We start from the raw sequence: 24,774 nt of genomic DNA on the forward strand, positions 1-24,774 counted from the left end.
AAAAATAATATAGAGCAGAGTGCTAGCTTCAAAAAAGAATTATGAAGCTATTAAAAAATAGAAATAAATTAAATTACAATGTTAATAAAAAATAATATTGAAGCAAAAAAAATGGTATAACTTAAAGTTTATTTTCTGCTTACAAAATAATCGAGTGTTAAGTTATTTACTTTTTGTAAGTTGTTTTCTAAAAATGAAAAGAGTATACATTTTGAGATACGAAAGAAACAATTCTAAAAATAATATGGAGGATGTAAATATAAGCCTAAGACTTATTTATTTTAAGAACTTGATGTGTAGATTAATTGAAAGTATAGCTTAATAAAACTGAGTCGGATTTAACCTCAATGCGCCAAATGCAAGCGACGTTAAATAATCTAGGTAAGCTTAAAAACAGTGCAATAACTATTTCCTCTTCTTTTCATCCCTCTTTTTTCATTTTTTCACTGGGACTTGGGTTTCCCGTTTACCTACACTGTTAGAAATTTCTCGGAAAAAATGGCTAAATAACAATCTATTTAATTGTTATTTTACCATATTTAAACAAAACAGTCAAATAACCATAAATAAGATACTAATGAAACTATTAACAGTGAGAAAAATCATTTATTAACTATTTTTACCTAAAACGGTTAAATAACAATAATTTTACAGCACCAACTGAGCCCACCTAATGAAGCAACTTAGTTCCTTGCAACTGCGCACATATTACAGCCGAGAGAGCTAATCTGTCAATCTCATGATCGACAAAACGGGGGTTCGAGTCGCAGCGTTGACACCTCCATTCCGTTTAACACACATGAAGAATTTTCAGTGTTCTGGACTCTCCACTGTCCATTATCAAATGAGAAGTCTAGCTCCTATGTCCAGGTAAATTTATTTTTGTACGATTTTGAAACCACGATAGTTGTAAATGGTTAAAAAACCGTATTGTTTTGAATTCATGATTTTATAACCACACTAGATGTTAACGGTTTCGAAACCGTAAAGGTGAAAAATATTCTTTACCGTATACTTTATGGTTAATCGGATGGACAGACTGCTGCCAGTTATTTTACCGTAATTTTAGAATGAAAATTCTAATAGTGTAAAGAAGGTAAATTCTTTTAAGAGGAGAAGATGTTCAATGCCAATTTTGAGAATTTCAAAATAAAAGCTTTATTATGCATAGAAATATCTAAAATAAATTTTAAAAAAACCCCAGTTTTTACTAATTAGAATAAGCCTACACTTTATACTATATCACTCTTTTAGTAGAACTGTACTTACTTTTATTAGAGAGCTCACTATTTTGATTTTATTTGAGCTGTAACTCTACTTTAGCTGTCTATTTTATTAGAACTATAGTTTTTCAGTTCTATTTTTTTATCAGCTGTAGCCTCTTATTAATTCTTTATGCTTTTAGCTATAGTTCTATTTTAAATAATATTATATTAGTCATAGCTCTATACTATTACTCTAGTTAAAAATTTGAGCTCGATATTAGGTATCTATTTTATTGAAACCAAAGCTTTTATTAGCTCTCTATTTTAATAAAGTTTCAACTCTATATAAGTTCTCTTTTTTTATCATAACTATATATTAGGAACCGTAAGTTGCTCTAAAACTTTAAAAATAGAGGATTTCCAAGAATCTCTATTTTATTGAAAACACACGAAAAATAGAATTCACTTGACATTACTCTTCACTTGTCTCTTAAATTCACTTAGATTTAAAATTAAATTTGCCAGAAAATAGCATTTTAACATAAGTAAGCATTTCTTGAAATTTTTTAAAATGATTTTTATAATTTCCTGTTCCATTGTCACTTTTGTACAGAAAATTCTTCAAATGCTAAGTGGTGCATTCTGAGAAAATTTTTTGAATTTCAATAGAGACTAAGAAAAGCATTTCTAAAATTTCATCATAAGTCAAAATTTAGATATTTAAAACATTTTTACAGTTTGATTAAATACCTATTTTCTTTAAAAAAAAAACCTTTCTTTCGTAATTGTTTTTCCGAGAATTTAACAACAATAAAAGTGATATCAATGCTCTAATCGCTTTTATTCATACACAAAAGTCAAATAGATTTTATACATAATTAACTGATGGCACAGGTGCTGCAGCATTGAGACCCTGTGCTACTATAGCGGGAGGTGGTAGTTCCACTACGTAAAGAGCATCACCAGCAGCATGGCTTGAGAGTCCTGGTTCATTGCTATAGATGACAGCCTTGTATCCTTCACCTCCAGCAGTATACTCAACTCTCCTGTAGACTCCAAGGGGATCCAGGTATCCATAGTTACCCTTGACTATTCCAGTACCATCAGCAACTTCACGACGATGTTGTGTCATGCCCAAACCATCTCCAAACTCATATCCGTATTCGTAGGGTTTTGGTGGTTCTTGAGCTGCTAGAACTGGAACTTGTCCTGGAAAAGCTGCTGGAACGATTGCTGGTCCAGCTAAAGAACAACAGACAAAGGAGAAAAGAAGTGCAACTACGAGTTGAGGCATGCTTGGGTGCGAAAATGTGCTGCTGTTGGCGATTAGAGCTTTTTGAAACGATTGTGTTCAGCTGTTGTTTGGATTCTCTTTTAAAGCAAAGATTATACATATTGAATTTACTTAACCATAAGATTTGAACATGGAATTTACAAAGAGAATTTTATGCTTCAGTTAGTTCGTAAGTGTGAAAGCAAGCTTTGAATTTTAGTCTTCAGATGAAATTTATTTATTTCACATTACATGTAAAGCATTTTTGGGTGTGTCGGAGATATTTTAAAGTTATTTCCTTGAAAAAATAATTGTGTTAACTCTTTTGTTAAATAATCAATAGTTCGTGAATAATTGTGGCAAGTATAATGTAATGAATTTCATATGCAGACGTAGAAATTCGTTCGAAAGAAATATTGTAACTAACGCGTTTGAAGCGTGTTTTCAATTAAATAAAATATTTTTTAGTAATAAGAAGCTGTAACGACGAATTTCAATTAAAGGTTCCAATTTCTAAATTCAACAATTATTAAAAAAACAACAACATACATTTAATTTAAAGCTTGTCATTATTCTTCGCTGTTTGTATACTTCCAAAATATTTGGTGCATAGTTGCCTTCATTTTTGGTGTTGAAGTAAACTAACTAAATATAGTTTTAAGTACAGAACTGTAATTATTGCTCAAAAAATTAGGTAAAATTGACAAAATATCCATCGTTTGAAGTAATTAGTGTGGATATATTACTAAAAATGTTCTTGTTTTTTAAACGAAATATTTTTGCAATGACCTTAAGTTGATACTATTGCGCATGAAAATATGTGGAGCCAGCAAACAAGCAAACAAAAATACAACTATAACAGTGAAAAAGTAAATAAAAAATTTGTCTACATGAACTTTTAAATTTTTTACTTTACCTCTACACCAAAATTTTCTACAGTGTACTGCTCGAGTTAAATATGGATTTTTAATACCATGTTTTTTTTGTAGTTAATTTTGTTTTTGTCTACATGCACTTCTAATTTTTTTACTTTACCTCGACACCAAAATTTTCTACATTGTACTGCTCGAGTTAAATATGGATTTTTAATACCATGCTTTTTTTTTTGTAGTTAATTGTGTTTTTGTCTACATGCACTTCTAATTTTTTTACTTTACCTCGACACCAAAATTTTCTACAGTGTACTGCTCGAGTTAAATATGGATTTTTAATACCATGTTTTTTTTGTAGTTAATTTTGTTTTTGTCTACATGCACTTCTAATTTTTTTACTTTACCTCGACACCAAAATTTTCTACATTGTACTGCTCGAGTTAAATATGGATTTTTAATACCATGCTTTTTTTTTTGTAGTTAATTTTGTTTTTGTCTACATGCACTTCTAATTTTTTTACTTTACCTCGACACCAAAATTTTCTACAGTGTACTGCTCGAGTTAAATATGGATTTTTAATACCATGTTTTTTTTTGTAGTTAATTTTGTTTTTGTCTACATGCACTTCTAATTTTTTTACTTTACCTCGACACCAAAATTTTCTACATTGTACTGCTCGAGTTAAATATGGATTTTTAATACCATGCTTTTTTTTTTGTAGTTAATTTTGTTTTTGTCTACATGCACTTCTAATTTTTTTTACTTTACCTCGACACCAAAATTTTCTATAGTGTACTGCTCGAGTTAAATATGGATTTTTAATACCATGTTTTTTTTTTGTAGTTAATTTTGTTTTTGTCTACATGCACTTCTAATTTTTTTACTTTACCTCGACACCAAAATTTTCTACATTGTACTGCTCGAGTTAAATATGGATTTTTAATACCATGTTTTTTTTGTAGTTAATTTTGTTTTTGTCTACATGCACTTCTAATTTTTTAACTTTACCTCGACACCAAAATTTTCTACATTGTACTGCTCGAGTTAAATATGGATTTTTAATACCATGCTTTTTTTTTGTAGTTAATTTTGTTTTTGTCTACATGCACTTCTAATTTTTTTACTTTACCTCGACACCAAAATTTTCTACAGTGTACTGCTCGAGTTAAATATGGATTTTTAATACCATGTTTTTTTTTGTAGTTAATTTTGTTTTTGTCTACATGCACTTCTAATTTTTTTACTTTACCTCGACACCAAAATTTTCTACAGTGTATTGCTCGAGTTAAATATGGATTTTTAATACCATGTTTTTTTTGTAGTTAATTTTGTTTTTGTCTACATGCACTTCTAATTTTTTTACTTTACCTCGACACCAAAATTTTCTATAGTGTACTGCTCGAGTTAAATATGGATTTTTAATACCATGTTTTTTTTTTGTAGTTAATTTTGTTTTTGTCTACATGCACTTCTAATTTTTTTACTTTACCTCGACACCAAAATTTTCTACAGTGTACTGCTCGAGTTAAATATGGATTTTTAATACCATGTTTTTTTTTGTAGTTAATTTTGTTTTTGTCTACATGCACTTCTAATTTTTTTACTTTACCTCGACACCAAAATTTTCTACAGTGTATTGCTCGAGTTAAATATGGATTTTTAATACCATGCTTTTTTTTTTGTAGTTAATTTTGTTTTTGTCTACATGCACTTCTAATTTTTTTACTTTACCTCGACACCAAAATTTTCTACAGTGTATTGCTCGAGTTAAATATGGATTTTTAATACCATGCTTTTTTTCGTAGTTAAATTTTGTTCTTGTATTCAAGCTGGGTGGTATATATAGAATTTTATTGAATCTAGAGTTCAGTGAACAAAATAGTCAGAAGCGTTAATACTAATTCGAACTCAAATGCCATTGAAAACTTGAGGTAATTCAACTAAGCAGTGTTATATGTTAGTTCTTAACTAAGAAATAAATTAAAAATAAAGCATAAGAAGCGAAAATAATAAAGAAAAAATCACTAGAGTGATCTGAAACTATTTACAAAGTAATATTTTCTAAAATTAATATTTTGAGTATTCAGTACTCATGGTACTTATAGGTTTTCCTGCTTACGTGGATGATCCATAAAATCCTATTAATAATGATCAATAATCCTATTTATAAGGATTAATAAATCCTATTAATAATGATCAATGCATTACAATAAAACAAACACTGATATTTTTTTACTGTAATTGATGATAAAAATATTGCAATAAATTATATATAATTAAAAAAAATTAATTAAGATATAATTTTCCCCTTAAAGTTAATGTAAATTTAAATTCTAAATATTTCATAGCAAAATGGTGTCCATTACAACCCCATAATTCGATTTTCTTTACTTATTTCATCAATAAATCCTTTTTTAAAGTTGACCAACGTTAAGAACCATGTTTTTGTTTTATTCCGAAGAATATTGTTTCACATTTTAAATAATAAAGCAGAATAAATAGACAACACAAGAACTTTTCTCCTTCGCGCGAATTGTAAAGGGACCCAGCATCAGTATAAACGCAAAGTAAAAATAAGAAAAAAAAGCTCTAAATTTTGCCATAGTTTTTGGATTGTAAGAATATTTCTCAGAAATTAAAAAAATTAAGGTCACTAATAGGAGTGACAACTATTTAAAATTCTTTTTGAATGAAACTATGAAACAAAGTGATGTCTGGATTAAAAATAAGCATAGTTTCCTGATCCATATCACTTCTCTCATCAACTCTCATGATTGATAAAATATTTCGTTGTAAATTAACAATAAATACAAACAGATTGTTACACTAAAATTAAAAAGTTTTCAATTGAAAACTCCGAAGTATTTTATTATATATCCGTTACTACTGGCATAAAAATTTAATCTAATTAATTTGCACGGTTACCGTTGCACTTTCATTTACAATTTTTTGTTAAAATTCCTATTTAATTACTGTAAAAACTCATTAAGAGTTTTTCGCCAAAGATATTAATTTATATTCCTAGCAATATTTAACTGTTTCGTATTCATTATTTCAGTTGCATAAGTTATTAGACTCAGTATTAGGCGAAACTTGAAATAAAAGCACATGCTGCATATTTAATTAATTTTGCGATTATAAAAATTATTAACATATCAATGCATGCTTGTGTAGAACAGTAAACAAGTTTAGATACTGGTTTAAATATGTTTATTTTAAAATGTTGAGTAATAATGAGTTGGTATCATAAGATTTACATATAAAGTATCACCATCTAAATTAAATTAAATTAATAATCAAAATAAAAGTGGTTTCAACAGCAGAGAATATCAAGAAGGGATGATAAATAAAAATTACATTTAACTATCTGTAATTATGGTTTTAGAAATAATTTATAGATAAATGAAAATTTTATAACTTTATTGTTTCTATGCTTATGACTACCAAATAAACCTGGATATTTATGCAAGAAAAATTGGATTATAGCATGTAATTTATTGTCCAATCACAATGTACGAATCAGTCAACATTTTCAAATGATTTTTTATGTACATAAATACTGAATGGATTTTTCGTTATTTTTTTGCATGTTAAGTTTAGGAAATGAACTCACACTTTTTTAATATAAAAATTTAGTTATGAGGGGATTTAGGACATGATTAACAAATTAAAAGATAATTGTATCGCTATGCCATAAAAATTGCAATCAGTTTATATTTTTTACACACGTCTTTGAATATTATAAAAAAATTTTGTAATTCGACATTATAAATCCATGGTGCAAGTTTTCGAAAAAAAAATTATTAGTATTTCTTAAAAATATTTAATGTTATTGATTATTTATAGGAATTTAACAAAAATAATGGAGCATTTTGTGAATAATAAGAAAATAATGTTAAAATTCCAAAAAAAAATTTATCAAAGGAGTTGTGGATATTTATATATTTTTAATTAACTATACATAATTAAAAATTTCCCTTGTAGAGCATATTTTTCGAAAAATAATTCTAATATCAGAAACATATGTTCATAACTTCAGCCTAGAAAACCTGTTACATGAAATTATTTAATAATGCATGTTCGAAACGTAAATTTTTTGAAATGAGAGCGTTTTATACACATTTATTCCCCAATTTTTATTAACATCTATATACATTCTGAAAATTTTTTTATGTGACATTATTTCGTTGATAAATTTAAATTTTTTTTAATCATATTCAATTGCAGCGAAAGGGAATTTTTATTATTTGCTCTAATTAAATATAGCAGTTGATCTGCTGTTATTATCTTTTATTATGTCTTTATTATGTTATTAATATTATTTCGCTGTAAGGCAATCATTTCAAATAAAATCTGTTGAATGAAACTTTTCTTCTTAACAAAAGGGATTTGAAGCATAAAACGTAAAATTGCCAACGAAAAATGAAAAAGTAAAGGAGAGAAATAAAACTATATAAAAAATAAAAAAAACTGTCACCATAAAAGAAAAAAAAAACGATGAAAAAACAGAGCAACAAAAAAAAAAAATCAAACAAAGTGGCTGAGAGGAGCAGATCAAGGTAAAATTCATTTCTACGTGCTATGGAGAGGTGGTGAGGAACTAATGTCGTTAGCAAGGAAATTTGCATTCATATGAATGAAACAAGATTTCAAGGAATCAAGATGAGCTGATACCGAAACTGAATTTATGCCCGTACCTTTATGCCATTACATATTTATGCCATTATGAAGGTTCAAAAAATTAGCAGCAATTGATAATTTCTCGTTTTCTTGATAATGAACATATTTATCATGTTCTTTAAGTCTAAATTTTAAAACGCGTTTAGTTTGTCTGATGTACACAAGATCGCATTGACAAGCTATGTGGTAAACACCCCAGTGACTATCAAAACTAATAAGATCTCAAAGAGACTTAGATTTAATTTTGTTAATGGGACTAAAAATAACTATTAAATCAGAACGGGTGGGGAATCTTAGCAATTTACAAGCGTGAGAAGAAAAAAAAATGGCGAAATGACAAGTTTTCTTGTAAGGATTAGAAGAAAATTCACTCATTTGGAAGCATTTGGGTATAGCGAGTTTAGCAAGAGCTTAATCAACTAAAGGGTTAAATCCACGGTAAACAGCAAGAGAGCGGACGAGGTTAAGTTCAGAGTTTAAAGAAGAAGAGTCTGAGCAAAGGTTTAGTACACAGAAAACGAAGGCATATTATGCAGAAATTTTCTGACAATTCGGGTTATTAGAATAAACATGATAGAGGCAAAGAGACGGCAAAATGTTTACGATAAATAGAAATTAGTTTTGAAAATGGTCGCTTATTTTTAAGCGATTGAAACAAGTCGAATGTTATTTCCAATTTGTATGCTTTTGAAACGAATGAAGTTTTTAATCACGATTCTAAATATATAATTCTGTATACATAATTCTGTCTTTTTGTGTGCTTTTTCTGTCTTTTTTTCTCGCCAATCATGTTTGAAAAATTTTCACTTTCCCCCAAACTCATATGGTAGATATGGTAAGATTAAAGTAATAAATTTAAGAAGTAGACAATTTTTCAAAAAAAAAATTCGATGAACTAAATGAGTATAGGACGATTTGTTACAACTTTAAAATTTAAAAAATTAGGTTTTTCTCCTTTTTTTCAGTTTATCCATCTTTTAAAGAATGTTTTTAAAAGAGGCAGTTAAAAAATTAAAATGCAATTTTGAGAACTATAATAAATTTTGATTTTAGCTCTCACTTTTGCTATTTAAATGTTATAAAAAAATATTTCTAAGACATCACTTGACATGTTATTTTACTCTAAGACCTAAAACTACAGAAGTTTTTTGAAAATAATATGTTTTACAAAATTTAAGACTTTCACATTTTTAAGCAAATGTTTTTGAAATTTGAAATTCTTGTGGAAATCATTCAAATGTAAAAAAACTTTTTTGTTGGAAATTTGTTAGCAGTAAAAAGTAACATCAATGCTCTAATCGCTTTTATTTATGCACAAAAACATAATTAGATTTTATACATAATTAACTGATGCAACAGGTGCGGCAGCAGCTCGGAGACCTTGAGCTACAGCAGCGGGGGGTGGTAATTCCACCACATAAAGAGCATCACCAGCAGCATGGCTTGAGAGTCCTGGTTCATTGCTGTGGATGACAGCTTTGTACCCATCGGCTCCAGCAGTATACTCAACTCTTCTATAGACTCCAATGGGATCCAGGTATCCGTAATTACCCTTGACTACTCCAGTACCATCAGCAACTTCACGACGATGTTGTGTCATGCCCAGACCATCTCCAAACTCATATCCGTATTCGTAGGGTTTTGGTGGTTCTGGAGCTGCTAGAACTGGAACTTGTCCTGGAAAAGCTGCTGGAATGATTGCTGGTCCAGCTAAAGAACAGCAGACCAAAGAGAAAAGAAGTGCAACTGCGAGTTGAGGCATGCTTGGGTGCGAAAATGCTGCTGTTGGCGATTAGAGCTTTTTGAAACGATTGTGATGATGTCTTGTTTGGAGACTCTTTTATAGCAAAAATTGTTCACGTGGAGTTAACTGAACCAAAATATTCGAATAAATAATTTAGCAGAATTCCATGCTTCAATAAGTTTGAAAGGTTCAAAGCAAGTTTCAAATTTAGTTTTCAGACAAAATCTTTGTTGTTTGACTTCAAGAGTGAGTTACTTTTGGGTGTGTCTGAAACGCATATCTCCTTAATATTTCAATGAAAATAACATTTTCCGTAATTTTTTTGTTAAAAAATGATCTTCAAATGTTTAGATAAGAATATCAAGTAAAATGCAATAAAGCTTAAAATTGGAAATATATCTTTTGAAAGAAATATTTTACCTACGGATTTTAGCATATTCTACTTATTCAAATTGAAGTTTCATTAAGATTTTCTTAAAAGCATCTTTCTTAATTAATTTTTTTACTTAATTTTATTATTAATTTTATTATTAATTTTATTATTAAAGCATTCCCGACTAGCATATAGTGAATTGGCATGCACCTACACCTAACATTTAATTGTACAAGTGCGGGAAATGCTTTTTGTCAATTTCAAAATCCATAGAGATTTCTAAATAATCCAATTAAACAGGGTTAAACAACATTTGATGTCAAAAAAAAGTAAAAAGCAAAAAGAAAATAATAAAATATAAGAAATGTTTCTTATTCGTCTCGTGAATGGTGAATTAATAGTACTCGAATAATAGAAAATATTATTCTTTCACAAGGGTTTTGAGGGTCATGTACTGTTTGTACAGTTGTACAAAATTGTGTACAAGTTTACCATTCGCAAATGAGAAAATATTACTCTTTTACAAGTATTTGTTTGTATTGTCACATAATTATATAGAATTTAGAAATTTTCTAGAAGTTTACCTTTCTCAAATGAGAAAATATTACTCTTTTACAAGTATTTGTTTGTATCGTCTCATAATTATATAGAATTGAGAAATTTTCTAGAAGTTCACCTTTCTCAAATGAGAAAATATTACTCTTTTACAAGTATTTGTTTGTATTGTCTCATAATTATATAGAATTGAGAAATTTTCTAGAAGTTTACCTTTCTCAAATGAGAAAATATTACTCTTTTACAAGTATTTGTTTGTATCGTCTCATAATTATATAGAATTGAGAAATTTCCTAGAAGTTCACCTTTCTCAAATGAGAAAATATTACTCTTTTACAAGTATTTGTTTGTATTGTCTCATAATTATATAGAATTGAGAAATTTTCTAGAAGTTTACCTTTCTCAAATGAGAAAATATTACTCTTTTACAAGTATTTGTTTGTATTGTCACATAATTATATAGAATTTAGAGATTTTCTAGAAGTTTACCTTCCTCAAATGAGAAAATATTACTCTTTCACAAGTATTTGTTTTTATTGTCTCATAATTATATAGAATTTAGAAATTTTCTAGAAGTTCACCTTTCTCAAATGAGAAAATATTACTCTTTTACAAGTATTTGTTTGTATTGTCTCATGATTATTGAGAAATTTTCTAGACGTTTACCTTTCTCAAATGCGAAAGGTATAAAATTGCTCTTTAAAATTTAAGAATTTTATTATGTAAAATGAAAACACTTGGAAGTAATATGTTATTTTATTTTACATATTTTACGAAAATAAAAACATTGGGATAGAAATAAAAACACTGGGATAAAATGAAAACTTTGCAGTAATGGCAAGAGTGAACCTGCACTACGAGGACAAAATTTACCTAATACTTTCAGTTTCAGTTTTTTTTTCTCCGGATTTCTCAAAGAATACAAGAGTTTTGCAATTTTGGGACTGATAAGGTCCTGCTAATAAGCATTCGGCTTCGTTAACTTAGAAATATTTGTGAAAATATAGGTACATGTTTAAAAAATAATGATTATGTTAGTGTGTGTCAGATTATTTATAGAAACTTCATGAAAAGTATGGCGTAGTTATTATTAAAATATTACGCCAATTTACAAAAAGCATAAAATATTTAACTAGAAATTAACCACTACTAAATTAATTTATGAAAATATATATTTTTTATTGTGGCAAATAATTTGAGCAACACGGCTAAAGACGCAGGTAAAAGGATTGAGCGTAAAATATTTTTATCACTTTGTCAAGTCAACCCATTGTCATACTGTGTATGTTTCAGTGTAGGTTTTAAAGCTCTTCCTTAAAAAGAAAGAAAAAAAACAACAACATTGCCTACGTTTGAGGCAAAGCTATAATTTTAAACTATATATATTCCACTAGTGGGCTCCAACTCCTGGTTGATCACACTCCTCAAAGCCCCAAAAATTGGTATGCAATCTTATATGGTTTTGCAAACTTACATGGCTTTACTCGCTACTAAGTCAATTAGTTTGAAATGAGTTCTAGTGATAAATATTACGAACTTAAATAAATTATTAAATTTTTTAAAACAAATTCTGCTTTAAAAAATTAAAACTTTTAGTCTATAATAAGTTACTGAATTAAAAATTTTAACTTGAAATAAGTGAAAAGCAATAGAAAAATTTGCAGAAACAAAGCAATAGTTATGCTTTCAAACATCAACATGAACGACGGCGTGTCTTTCATGCATTCTTTCACTGCTGCGTCTTTCATAAATGTCATCACTGTTTCCTTCTGCTCTTTGAGCGCTCTTTTTAATTACACTTAGAGAGCGTTACAACAAGACTAACACTCGTTTTTCAATGATTAATAATAATAGCAAATATAAGTATTACTATTGAACTTGCATAACTAAAATTAAAATGTAAAAAGGGCACTTTGCTGATATGAACTCATTACTTTTAACCTTTAAATCATTCCATACTTTAGGATCAGTTCGTTTTAGCTTTTCGTTGTCCTCGCAAAAGAATTTTTCATTCACAAAGTTGTAAACTTGTACGTTTACGCTTTCATGACTATGATCGCTCACATGATTGATATTTCACTTTTCTGTTGCCAACGAGAAACAGAAATGATATATATATATATATATATATATATATCTGGCCAGATAATATATGTATATTATCTGGCCTTCCGAATGAAAAATAGCTTAAATATCAATATTTTAAAATTACAATCGTTAAAATGTAAATATTTCTTTATCTTACGATTAAAACTTTTTTCGAATATTATTAAATAAAGCATTAAAAATTGTTAGAAAGTATATTTTGCAAGATTTTATCTTTATTTAAATGAATTCTTTTTTTGTATGCAGGAATATTCCAATTCTTTTAAAACTTTTAAAGAATATGGCATACTACGCGAAAAATGAGATTAGCATTAAGTGTTACAACTAATTATGACCTATTATCAGCTAATTATGACCTATTGGCCCCATATTTTGAGGATCACGAGTCCAAATCCATCGAAAAAGAGGTATGTTTATTCAGAGAAAGTATGTTTTTGTATTTAATTTCGTAGCTTAAAATACCGTCTAAACTAATGAATGAGCATATTTTAGCATAGGACCTCGAACAATTGATATAGAGTATTAGTAAGTGAAATTCCGATCATTAGATCAAAAGTTATTCAGTATGATCCTTTTTTTTTAGCACTGTACATATTTTTTGATATCATGCGGATATTTTTTTTCTGTTACATAACTTATTAAATTTCAAGATAGACTAATTGAATAATAATTTGACTTCAAATTTCGAGAAATATTATATTATGGTAGATAAAAATATCTGTTGCTACAAAAGATTATAAAAATGAAACAGCTGTGCTGCTACATTTCTTATTTCGACAAAAATTAACCGTATTTTTAAAAAGACGCTAGACACAGATGGGTCAAGAAATATTGTAGCTAAAAAGTCCAAAATTATTTTTAATGGTGGCCTACATCATCATACTGCATCCATTCTTTATACTACTTAAATAAAAGGGAAATTTATGAAAAAGGCATTATTTTGGCTGTTATTGAGTAATGTTTAGTTAAAGTCTGAATGATATATAATTATAATATTACATAATAAAATTTTCTTTCCTTCTTCCTTTTATTATCCGTCTTTTTTTGTTTTTTTTTTTTTTAATTTTGGTGTTAAAACTCAAACACCGTAGCATACTCTTAAACTTCCTATACTGTTTTTTTTAAATAAATGTATAAGGCATTGATAGTCCAATAACATACGTTTTATTCTTTTATGAACTGTCTTTAGCCTCCCCATAATTTGAAGTAATTTGTCACAAACCTAGATTCTTCGAAGATATATTATTTGTAATCATTCTATCATTGCAAAACAAACTTTGAGGATCTAGATCTTCTGGATTTCTTTCTCATTATAGTCCAGTATAATTGTTTAAATATTAATTTAAGATCAAATCAAAACTTTAGAAATGGTGCCCATTTGCTTTAGCAGAGCGAAAATAGAATTCTTAATTTGAAATCCCAAAAACGAAAAAAAAAGTTGTGATTTGATAAACCAGTAATTTAATACTTGTAATTTGATGCACACTCTCCAGAGCAAGTGGTAAAGAGTTGCAATGCTTAAGTTGCAATATTTAAAAATGTTCAAGATGCAATTTTTACTCTGAATTAACGAAGATTGATCTCAAGACAATTGGTTTAATAGTTTAGAAGTTATAAGGCTTTTATTTATGAAAAATACAATTTTGTATTTTTTCTTATTTGCAAATCCGATTTTGCTAACTGGTCAACCGTCTATGCTAGTAAAATAGACTTTCAAGATAAACTTTTTACTCTAAATTGAATGACGCAAATCTGAGTCCAATGAAGAAAGAGTTGCAAGGATTTTATTCGTACAAAGTGCTATTCAAAAATAGCACTTTTCACGAAAAGAAAACAAATACAATTTTGGAAATATTAATTCAATTAAAGCAGTTCAGTTTCATTTAATTCAGCTTAAAAAACATTTTAAGGCATACCTCACTTGTCTAGAGAGCAATGAAAAATGCATAAATAGGTTCAGAGACTAAGCAAGCACGAAATTGCAATTAATTTGCTTAAAACCCTTTTAACTTTTGAAATACTCTTCCTATTGACTTTTTCATGATCTTATTCTGTTCATTTACAAGCTTTTTCAGCTGGGACATTCAACTAGTTTAATTAAATATCAGTTTTGTACGTACGTAAACGTACTTTTTGATGGTATTTGTTTTACAGTTTCATAAGGCTTTGACATTTGGGAGCTATATCCTATCTGCAGAAAATATTTTAATGGGAAAAATCACTTATATAGAAATAATTTGCTTTTAAACTTTTGATAGCAGTGAAAATATACATCATTGCTCTAATCGCTTTTATTTATGTACAAAAACATAATTAGATTTTATACATAATTAAGTGATGCTACAGGTTCGGCTGCAGCTCTGAGACCTTGAGCTACAGCAGCTGGGGGTGGTAGTTCCACCACGTAAAGAGCATCACCGGCAGCTTGGCTTGAGAGCCCTGGTTCATTGCTGTGGATGATAGCTTTGTACCCATCGGCTCCAGCAGTATACTCAACTCTCCTGTAGACTCCAATGGGATCCAGGTATCCGTAATTACCCTTGACTTCTCCAGTTCCATCAGCAACTTCATGACGATGTTGAGTCATTCCCAGTCCATTTCCGAATTCATACCCGTATTCGTAAGGTTTTGGTGGTTCTGGAGCTGCTAGAACTGGAACTTGTCCTGGAAAAGCTGCTGGAATGATTGCTGGTCCAGCTAAAGAACAGCAAACTAAAGAGAAAAGAAGTGCAACTACGAGTTGAGGCATGCTTGGGTGCGAAAATGCTGCTGTTGGCGATTAGAGCTTTTTGAAACGATTGTGACGATGTCTTGTTTGGACGCTCTTTTATAGCACAGACTGTTCACGTGGAGTTTGCTATACCAGAAGATATGAATAAGTTATAAAGAGGAATTGTACACTTCAATAAACTCGAAAGGTTGAAGACATGTTTTAAAGTTGAGTTTTCCGACAAAATCTTTGTTCTTTGACTTCAAGAGTGAGTTACTTTTGGGTGTGTCGAAAATGCATATTTCAATTAAGAGAAAAAAACATTTCCTATCAATTTTTTCTTTGTTAAAAGATAGTCCTCGTATTTTTGGATAACACGTACAATGTAATGAAACTTAAAATTACGTATTTTTAGCATATTCTACATACATACATATTCGGAATTTTTTAAAAGCCTGTTTTTTTAAATTCTATTATTGAATCACTCTTGACTGGTGTAAAGTAAATAAGCTTGTATCTAATATTTAATGGCATAAGGGGAGAAATGTTTTTTATCTATTTCAAAAGTCATTATGATTTCTTAATAATGAAATTAAGCGTTATTATGAAAAAAAGTTTCTTGCAAAAGCAAACTGGTAAAGCAGTTAGAAAAAAAAAGAAAATACATTGATAGAAAAAGTATGGTCAAATCTACTAGAATATGACGAAATTTAATATATTTTTGACTCCAAAAAGTCACCAAACCAGACCAAAAAGTTCGGTAATTTTTACTGAAGTCCTTTAGTAATGATTTTAATAAAAATAACAATAAAATATTTTATAATATGCGATAATATTTTCAAATGTGATAAAAATGGGTAAATATCGTAAAATTTGTCATTTTTATCTTGATACCTTAGAGCAGTGTTTCCCAAAGTGTGGTACGCGTAACCCCAGGGGTACGGGAACAGTTTAGCGGGGGTACGCGTTCTTATGCGAAATATCTTACAACAAACAAAAATTTCAAAAAATTTTATTTAATAACAAAGCTAGCCATGAAAATTTACGATTACGTACTTTTCTATTGGCTATTTTTTGCAGAGATTATTAGTGGATTATTAGAGATTATTATTATTTTAATAATTAGTGGTGCATGCATTTAATTTTGATGATTTTTAACTTTTGTGCAATTTTTCTATAGTAAAAAATACATTAATTTTTTAACTAGTGGTACACAGCGCTAAGAAAAATTTAGAAAGGGTACACAAAAAAGGTAAGTTTGGGAAACACTGCCTTAGAGTATGGTTTAAAAATGATTTATTTGGTTAAACTTATTTTTCTGTCTTGAATTGTTCACTAAATGTGTCGTAATAGAAATTATAATTTTGAAAACCAGAATTTCCGGTAAACTGTTAGTATATGAACAAAAAAATTACTAAATGAATGGTTTAATATTTTGGTTTTTAAAATCAAAATTATGTTTTGCTTTACCTGAAATGTCATTTTCATAGAGTTTGTCAAATTTACCAAAATTTTTTTCTCCTTGTAATAAGAGGAAATATTGCTATTGAATTCGCCTATTGAATGCCTATCGCTAATTGAATGCTGTATAAATATTGATTATAGAAAAATTATTACTCTTTTACAAGTACATTAAGTTTTGCCCAAAATCGAAGAACAAAATGGAATAATTCGTTGTGTGAACTACAAAAGTGTAACTATGCGAATTTCTAAAGTGCAATCTATATCGTTCAACACATTCGATTGTTTTGCATCCTCAATGGTAGATAGCGCTGTACTGCACAAATGCGTTCTTGCAGAGTTTTCAGAATCGATAATTCATAAATAATGCATTTGACGTAACCCCCCAAAAGAAATCATATCACATAAAGTCCTCGGATCTTGCTGGCTTTGTTAATGATAATGCATTCATACAGCGTTATTAGAAATTTCTCAGAAAAAATGGTTAAATAGCTATTTTATTTAATTGTTATTTTACCATATTCAAGCAAAGCGTTCAAGTAACCATTAAATATGATGATATTCAAACTGTTAACTGTGAGAAAATCGTTTATAAATTGATTTTACCTAATACGGGTTAAGTAACCATAATTTTATCGCACCAACTAGCCCACCTAATGAAGGTACTTAGTTCCTAGTACATGGGTACATATTGTTGTCGAGAGGGTTAATCTGTCAATCTCATGCCCGATAGATCGAGGTTCGAGTCCTAGCGTTGCACTACAATATTTCCTTCATTCCTCCATTTCCTCCTTCAACACATGAAAAGTTTCCAGTGCCCTGCACTCCCCAATTTGTGATCCTGGACTGTTAAAATACCTTACTCTCATTCACGCATAGAGGACAGCACCATGAAACTGCTAAACTATCTCTAATGTCCAGTTAAATTACTTTTTTGCGGGTTAGAAACCATGCTAGTTGTAAATGCTTGAGAAACCGTATAGTTTTGTACTCTTAGTTTTTTTAACCATACTAGCTGCAAACGGTTTTAAAACCGTAAAGGTAAAAAAGGTTCTTTACCGTAAAATTTATGGTTAATTGGATGGGCAGACTGCTGCCTTTTTTTTTCGAAAATTTTAGAATGAAGATTCTAACAGTGAGTATTAGACAGCATTGGCAGTAAAATAAAAGAATTTGTAGAATAACAAGGATTTCACATTAGAAATATGTCGTGTAATAATATAATCACGCGTAACGGGCATTGATGATACAATGAAATTCTGAAAATTAGCTTAAATTGTAAAAAGCTACATACAAAACGGTTTATTTAATTGAAAAACTTATTCATTGAAGACAAATTAGTATACATTTATTTCTCATACTTACAACAAAATGCGTTATCTTCTTCATTTCGGAATCTAATTTCATAACTTCTTTTATTGAGAGTGTTTTATACTGTTCATTAACTAAAATCTTTAATTATGAAAGTTTTTACGCCAACGTTATTAGATGGAAGTATTTTTTTAACAATGATTTGTCGATTTTAAACATAATTAAAAACAGTATTACTTTAGTTTAGTGGGTAAAATAGTTTACTCTACGAAATCGATTAAACATTTTATACTAAGAAAAAGTCGTAAGATAAGAGCAAATAATTCGAGCAATAAAATTAAAAAACTTGATAGCCTTAACAAATTTTATAACTCTGACAATTTAACACATAAGCTCATAGTGCAGGTTTAAGTGCATTTCGAAGCTCTTTTGCCGAGTAAAATGAATAAATAATTTTAAAAAAAGACCGTTATTTAAGTCATTTACGTTCTAGGTTAAGCTATTATTTTAAACTATATACACCATATTCCAGTTAAGAATAATATGGACTTTAGAGTGATAAAAAATATGCTTAATATATAAATATAACTTTATTTTAAAAGTCATTAAAGTCTTTTTTTTTTAAATCACAAATGCGGCGAGATTTTTTTCCTCTAGATGAAAGTCGCTAAAATAGATGAAAAAGACAGGGGAATAATTTTTTTGTCGCATTTATGTAAATTAATGATCATGCTTAATACGGGTATGAGGATATCACATCTGAATTTAATTTCGCTCATAAAGCTGAAGAGTTTTATGGAATGACATTTTCAGTCTTTTTTTTTTCGAAACGTACAAGTTGATAAATGTTATATGTAACAGGGCATTGCGCAAATTTCTAGACAATCTTTTAGGTGAGTTAGGGCACATCATCAGAATTAAAATTGCAAAAGAATCCATGCACGGAAATTTCGTTGCACTGTCCAAAGGGTGCTTCCCTGTTATGACCTGATCAGAAGTACACGAATAAGCAGTTCATAACAGGGAAGCGCCTCTAACGGCCTATGACGACATTTCCAGGTATGGTTTCCTATACAGTTTTAATTTTAATGATGTGCCTGAACTACTCTAGAAGTTTGTTGCAATATTTATGTGATCCTCTGTCATGTATAATGTTTTTAATTGTACAGTGTTCAGAAATAATAAACAAACGCTCCTAAATAACTTTTGATTTAAAGATTGAATCTTGACCTTCTAGGGCTCAATTTTAATTGTTCGAGAAGGTGACATCAAATATGCTGATTAATTAATACAGAAGATATTTTAAGTTACGAAATCAGGCACAAAAACGTACGTGGGGGAGAGGGAGCCACAGCTTGCGAAATATAGTCTCAATAGTCAAGTCAGGAGAGCAGACGAAAGTTTCAAACTCCTAGTGTTAATTTTATTTTTTGAAAATTTCCGAATAACTCGAGTACTTTTTAAATGAATAAAAAAGCTTTCATACACAATTTTTAAATGCATTTATCCAAAGATAAATTCACTCGAAAAATAATTTATAAAGACATTTATTATTTTTTATTGTTTTACTTAATAATAGTCGAAAGAGTTTTACTGTTTTACATCATTTTAAAGAATACAAATTTTTTTATTATTTTGAAGAATGTAATTTTAAATGACAAAATACAAATTTTGAGTGAACTAGGCCGGATTATTCGTGTGAAATCAAATATTAAATATATGACTTTTTTTAAAAATTTTATTACTTATATAGCGCAATTTCATTCAAATTTTGTATTTTGGCATTTAAAAAAATTACATTACTAAAAGGGTGTAAAAATTTGCATAACTTGCAATTCAAAATTTTTTTCAATTATCATAAATTAAATAATAAAAAATAATAAATAATGAAAGAAAGTATTTTTGCGTATGAATTTATCTTCACATAAATGAATATTGCATTCTTACGCAAAAGTGTTCCAATTCATTTAAAAATAATTTTCCAAGGCATGGTGAAATAAGCGAAATGTGAACTTAACATTAAGTTTTCCAGCCTTTCAATTTTTTTTAAAAATAAAATAATAAGGCATAACGCTTCAATAGCTTAAATTATCTTCTTTTATGAATAGTTTTTAGTATACCCACAATTTGAAGTAATTTGTCAGAAATCTATATTAATTTAAGATACATTTTTGTTATTATTCTATCATGACAGATGTAGTTTTTACAATGTATCGAAGAAGATTACTAACAAGATAATAGTTTTAATAGTTACGAAGTTACAAGGATTTTATTTTTAAAAAGTGTAATTTTGTATTTTTCCTTTTAAAACATTTGACTTTGCTACTTAGTCAGCTGTCCAGTCAAGTAAAATACATTTATCGATGTAATTCTTCACATTAAATTGAATGAGACAAATCCAAGTCTATAGAATAAATAGTTGAAAACGTATTATTCATGCAAAATGCAATTAGAAAACTCTACTTCTTCAAAAAAAAAAAAAAAAAAAAGCGCATCTTATTTGTCTGGAATTTAAAGTACACTTTATTTGTCTAGTTAGCAATGTAAAATGCCTAAATTGGTTTAACTGATAAACAAGGATGAAATTACAATTTATTTACTTAAAACCCATTTAACTTTTAAACTATTAAACTTTTGTACTAACGAGACATTCAACTTGTCTAGTTAAATAATATTTTGATGTAAACGCACTTTTTGATAGTTTTTTTTTTGCAGTTTTATGAGGCTTTGGCATTCGGGAGCTATATCCATCTGCAGAAAATATTTCAATGGTGAAAATCACTTATATAGAAATAATTTGTTTTTAAACTTTTCATCGCAGTGAAAAATGACATCATTGCTCTAATCGCTTTTATTTATGTACAAAAAACATAATTAGATTTTATACATAATTAAGTGATGCTATAGGCGTGGCTGCAACTCTGAGACCTTGAGCTACAGCAGCAGGGGGTGGTAGTTCCACCACGTAAAGAGCATCACCAGCAGCTTGGCTTGAGAGTCCTGGTTCATTGCTGTGGATGACAGCTTTGTATCCATCGGCTCCAGCAGTATACTCAACTCTCCTGTAGACTCCAAGGGGATCCAGGTATCCATAGTTACCCTTGACTTCTCCAGTACCATCAGCAACTTCACGACGATGTTGAGTCATTCCCAATCCATTTCCGAACTCATACCCGTATTCGTAAGACTTTGGTGGTTCTTGAGCTGCTAGAACTGGAACTTGTCCTGGAAAAGCTGCTGGAACGATTGCTGGCCCACCTAAAGAACAGCAAACTAAGGAGAAAAGAAGTGCAACTACGAGTTGAGGCATGCTTGGGTGCGAAAATGCTGCTGTTGGCGATTAGAGCTTTTTGAAACGATTGTGCCGAAGACTTGTTTGGGCTCTCTTTTATAGCAAAGGTTGCTCACGTGGAATTTACTGAACCAAAAGATTTGAATAGATAATTTAGAGGAATCATATACTTCACTGAATTTCTAAGGTTCAAGGCAAGCTTCAAGAATTTCAGCTTTCAGACGAAATTCTTTTTTCTTGACATCAGGAGTGAGAAACTTTGGGTGTGTCAGAAACATATCCGTAAGAATATTTTCTTCAACATATTTTCTTAAAAAATATTTTCACCTTTTATGAAAAGAAATTTAAATTTCGTGAATTATCGTGACAATTAGAAGGCAATAAATCTTAAACTTAGACCGAGAAGAGTGTTTTTAAAAGAAAAAGTCTAGTTAAGTTTTTTCCGGCCGTTTTCTGTTTGTTTCGTTTTCAAGATCAACCACCTAATTTCAGAAACAACAGAAAAATTGTGTATTTACAGCAATATTCGAACAGTTACATATTTGCCATATAATAATTATTATTTTTACAAATAATTACTTTTATATTGATTTTAATATTGAAATATTTTCTCATTCAGCCTTATTTTGCCTTATTATTCGAATCTATTTAATACGAAACTTATTATTTTAATTTTAATTTGAGAAAATTAATTAATATTAATTCTGAAAAACTGTTAATTACTAACTTTTTTTGTAACTATTTTTGGCGAACATACCAATATCGGTACTTATTTGGAAGGCAGTAAAATATCACCAAGTTAGTATCAATATCAGTGAGGCTTAATTAAATGTGGCATTCAATACTTCAGGTATTGCCGTTATAATTGTCGTGGTGAGGACCTTTCATATCAATATATTTGTCTAATATAGGTATTGTGGTAATCGATTTTTTTGCTACTCTCCGCAACGTACAAGTTCCCTAACACCATGGCATTCATGGCATCTAGTACGCAACCCTTATTATTTTATTATATGTTGCATATTCCGGTGTGCTTTCATATTATTAAATTTACAATAATATAAGTTAGAAGTTCAACTCACTAAAAGAGAGATTAACTATTCATAAATTATAATTTAAAATGTGGTATTCAGAATTTACCCAGATTTTCCTATGACTTGATTGTTAACTTTGATTGTTTCACTGTAATACATATTCATGGGACCTGTACACAACCTTTATTTTTTTATTCTATGTTGCAGATTCCGGTGCGCTTTCATAATATTAGATTTACAATAATATAAGTTCGAAGTTCAACTGACTAAGAGAAAGATTAGCTATGAATAAAGTATAATTTAAAATGCGATATTCAGAATTTATCTCGATTTCCCCATGAGTTGATTGTTAACTTTGATTGTTTCACTACATTCATGGGACCAGTACACAACCTTTATTTTTTTATTATATGTTGCAGATTCCGGTGCGCTTTCATAATATTAAATTTACAATAATATAAGTTCGAAGTTCAACTCACTAAAAGAAAGATTAGCTATGCATAAAGTCTAATTTAAAATGTGATATTCAGAATTTATCTCGATTTCCCCATGAGTTGATTGTTAACTTTGATTGTTTCACTACATTCATGGGGTACACAGCCTTTATTTTTGAATTATATGTTGCATATTCCGGTGCGTTTTCATAATATTAGATTTACAATAATATAAGTTAGAAGTTCAACTCACTGAAAGAAAGATTATGCATATTAACTATGCATATTAACTATGCATATATTATAATTTAAAATGTGATATTCAGAATTTCCCCCGATTTCCCCAAGTCTTGATTGTTAACATTGAATTTATTTCATTAGTTCTAGTTGAGTTTCCATTATTTAAGTTTATAGAAACACGAAGTAAAAACGAAAGTTACCATTGTAAGTAACCCTCGGTTTAAAGTACTTTCAAATATGATTTAAAATACGCGGTTTTATTCACTTTTTTAAAGAAATTTTGGTGACGAGATTACAATGCATTGTTTGTTATTATCTAACAGAGAGGAGCAAAAACAAATAATTCATAAAAATTTGCTTTTGATTGATTAGATTTGCAAGATAGAAAAAATCACTCATTTAATAAAATATTTATCTAATCCTATGGAAAACTCTTTTTAGCAAAACTCTTTTGTAGAGTAATTTTTAAAAATCGTTCATTATGCTAAAAAATCAAATGCAATTTCGCCAATTTGGCGATTTTTTTTAAACATTTAATATTTTTGTTTAAATATTTAAGTTTTTTTTCGTTGGATGTTAGTTAGCTTCAGACAGTTCATTTTTCAACAAGATATTTTAAACAAGTTTAAATTGAAGCCTTGCATCATTTTCAAGGAGCCGAAACTGTTGTTTTTATTTTTAATTTTTATTAGATTTGGTGAATTAATTTCGAAGAACTCCCGTAAAAAAACAAACGTTCTTAAGAAAGCAACTATATTGGAATTAATATTTTCTCATAACTCCTGTATTGAATATTCATGGAAGTAAATTAATTCTTTTAGCTAATAAATTAGTTGAATTATTAATTGAATGATTTATTTAAAAATTGTTGCATTGAGTATTCATGATATAGTAAAATTAATACTATTAGTTATCATTAAATTAAAATTTTATTCCACATGAAATTTCCTCTATTGAGTATTCATCGCATTAAATCGATAATTTTTCATAAGAATAACTTTTAAGAAATAATCATATTTTAGCTTCTAAATTTCTGTCTTTATAGTTTCTGTAGGGTATACCTACTGGAAGATAACTACTTAAAATAAATAAATTATTAAACAACATATTTATTCATTATATTATATTTTCTCTAAATGAACAACCTACTATTTTTATAGTTTTAAATAATATTTTTTGGTAATAATCTTGTTTGTAAAACAAGCGATCAATTCAAGAGAATGTTAAAAAATTCGATATATTTTCAGATTAATTGTGAGATTAGAAAATGTTTTGAGAAAAGTTGAAAAGCATATGAATTGCTAGTTCAGAATGTAACAGAATAAGCTTGAAGCTGTTTATATGGAACTGCTTTAAAACTTTGATCAATAAATAAATATTCTAATCGTATAGCCAAGTGCAAAATGTAATTTGGAAATTGTTTTTCAAAAAATCGCTTAACTTGTTTATCTTTTATATCTTTTCTTATTATTTCTTTTTATAT

At 28.8% G+C, this 24,774-nt stretch overlaps 4 protein-coding genes across 4 annotated transcripts; all 4 read right to left on the reverse strand.

The window, feature by feature from the left end:
- Positions 1-2,038: 2,038 nt before the first annotated feature.
- On the reverse strand, positions 2,039-2,548 carry LOC107457536 (cuticle protein 10.9-like). The gene has a single exon (XM_016075705.4). It carries the CDS (start codon positions 2,497-2,499, stop codon positions 2,074-2,076), a length of 426 nt encoding a protein of 141 aa, XP_015931191.2. The 5' UTR covers positions 2,500-2,548; the 3' UTR covers positions 2,039-2,073.
- Positions 2,549-9,319: 6,771 nt separating this feature from the next.
- On the reverse strand, positions 9,320-9,842 carry LOC107457538 (cuticle protein 10.9-like). Its single transcript, XM_043038712.3, has one exon. The coding sequence runs from the start codon at positions 9,791-9,793 to the stop codon at positions 9,365-9,367; it is 429 nt and encodes a 142-aa protein (XP_042894646.3). The 5' UTR covers positions 9,794-9,842; the 3' UTR covers positions 9,320-9,364.
- Positions 9,843-15,084: 5,242 nt separating this feature from the next.
- Positions 15,085-15,628, reverse strand: LOC122273589 (cuticle protein 10.9-like). Its single transcript, XM_043057624.3, has one exon. The coding sequence runs from the start codon at positions 15,556-15,558 to the stop codon at positions 15,130-15,132; it is 429 nt and encodes a 142-aa protein (XP_042913558.3). The 5' UTR covers positions 15,559-15,628; the 3' UTR covers positions 15,085-15,129.
- A 5,499-nt stretch (positions 15,629-21,127) lies between these two features.
- On the reverse strand, positions 21,128-21,652 carry LOC139426710 (cuticle protein 10.9). The gene has a single exon (XM_071186471.2). The coding sequence runs from the start codon at positions 21,599-21,601 to the stop codon at positions 21,173-21,175; it is 429 nt and encodes a 142-aa protein (XP_071042572.1). The 5' UTR covers positions 21,602-21,652; the 3' UTR covers positions 21,128-21,172.
- Positions 21,653-24,774: the final 3,122 nt, after the last annotated feature.

The sequence above is a fragment of the Parasteatoda tepidariorum genome, chromosome 9, assembly GCF_982258835.1.
Source record: "Parasteatoda tepidariorum strain Cologne lab strain chromosome 9, Ptep-v5.0, whole genome shotgun sequence".
NCBI lineage: Eukaryota > Metazoa > Arthropoda > Arachnida > Araneae > Theridiidae > Parasteatoda > Parasteatoda tepidariorum.

Excerpts from the sequence above, each read along its gene's own strand:
- LOC122273589 (XM_043057624.3), bottom strand. The coding sequence starts at position 15,558 with ATGCCTCAACTCGTAGTTGCACTTCTTTTCTCTTTAGTTTGCTGTTCT.
- LOC107457538 (XM_043038712.3), bottom strand. The coding sequence starts at position 9,793 with ATGCCTCAACTCGCAGTTGCACTTCTTTTCTCTTTGGTCTGCTGTTCT.
- LOC107457536 (XM_016075705.4), bottom strand. The coding sequence starts at position 2,499 with ATGCCTCAACTCGTAGTTGCACTTCTTTTCTCCTTTGTCTGTTGTTCT.
- LOC139426710 (XM_071186471.2), bottom strand. The coding sequence starts at position 21,601 with ATGCCTCAACTCGTAGTTGCACTTCTTTTCTCCTTAGTTTGCTGTTCT.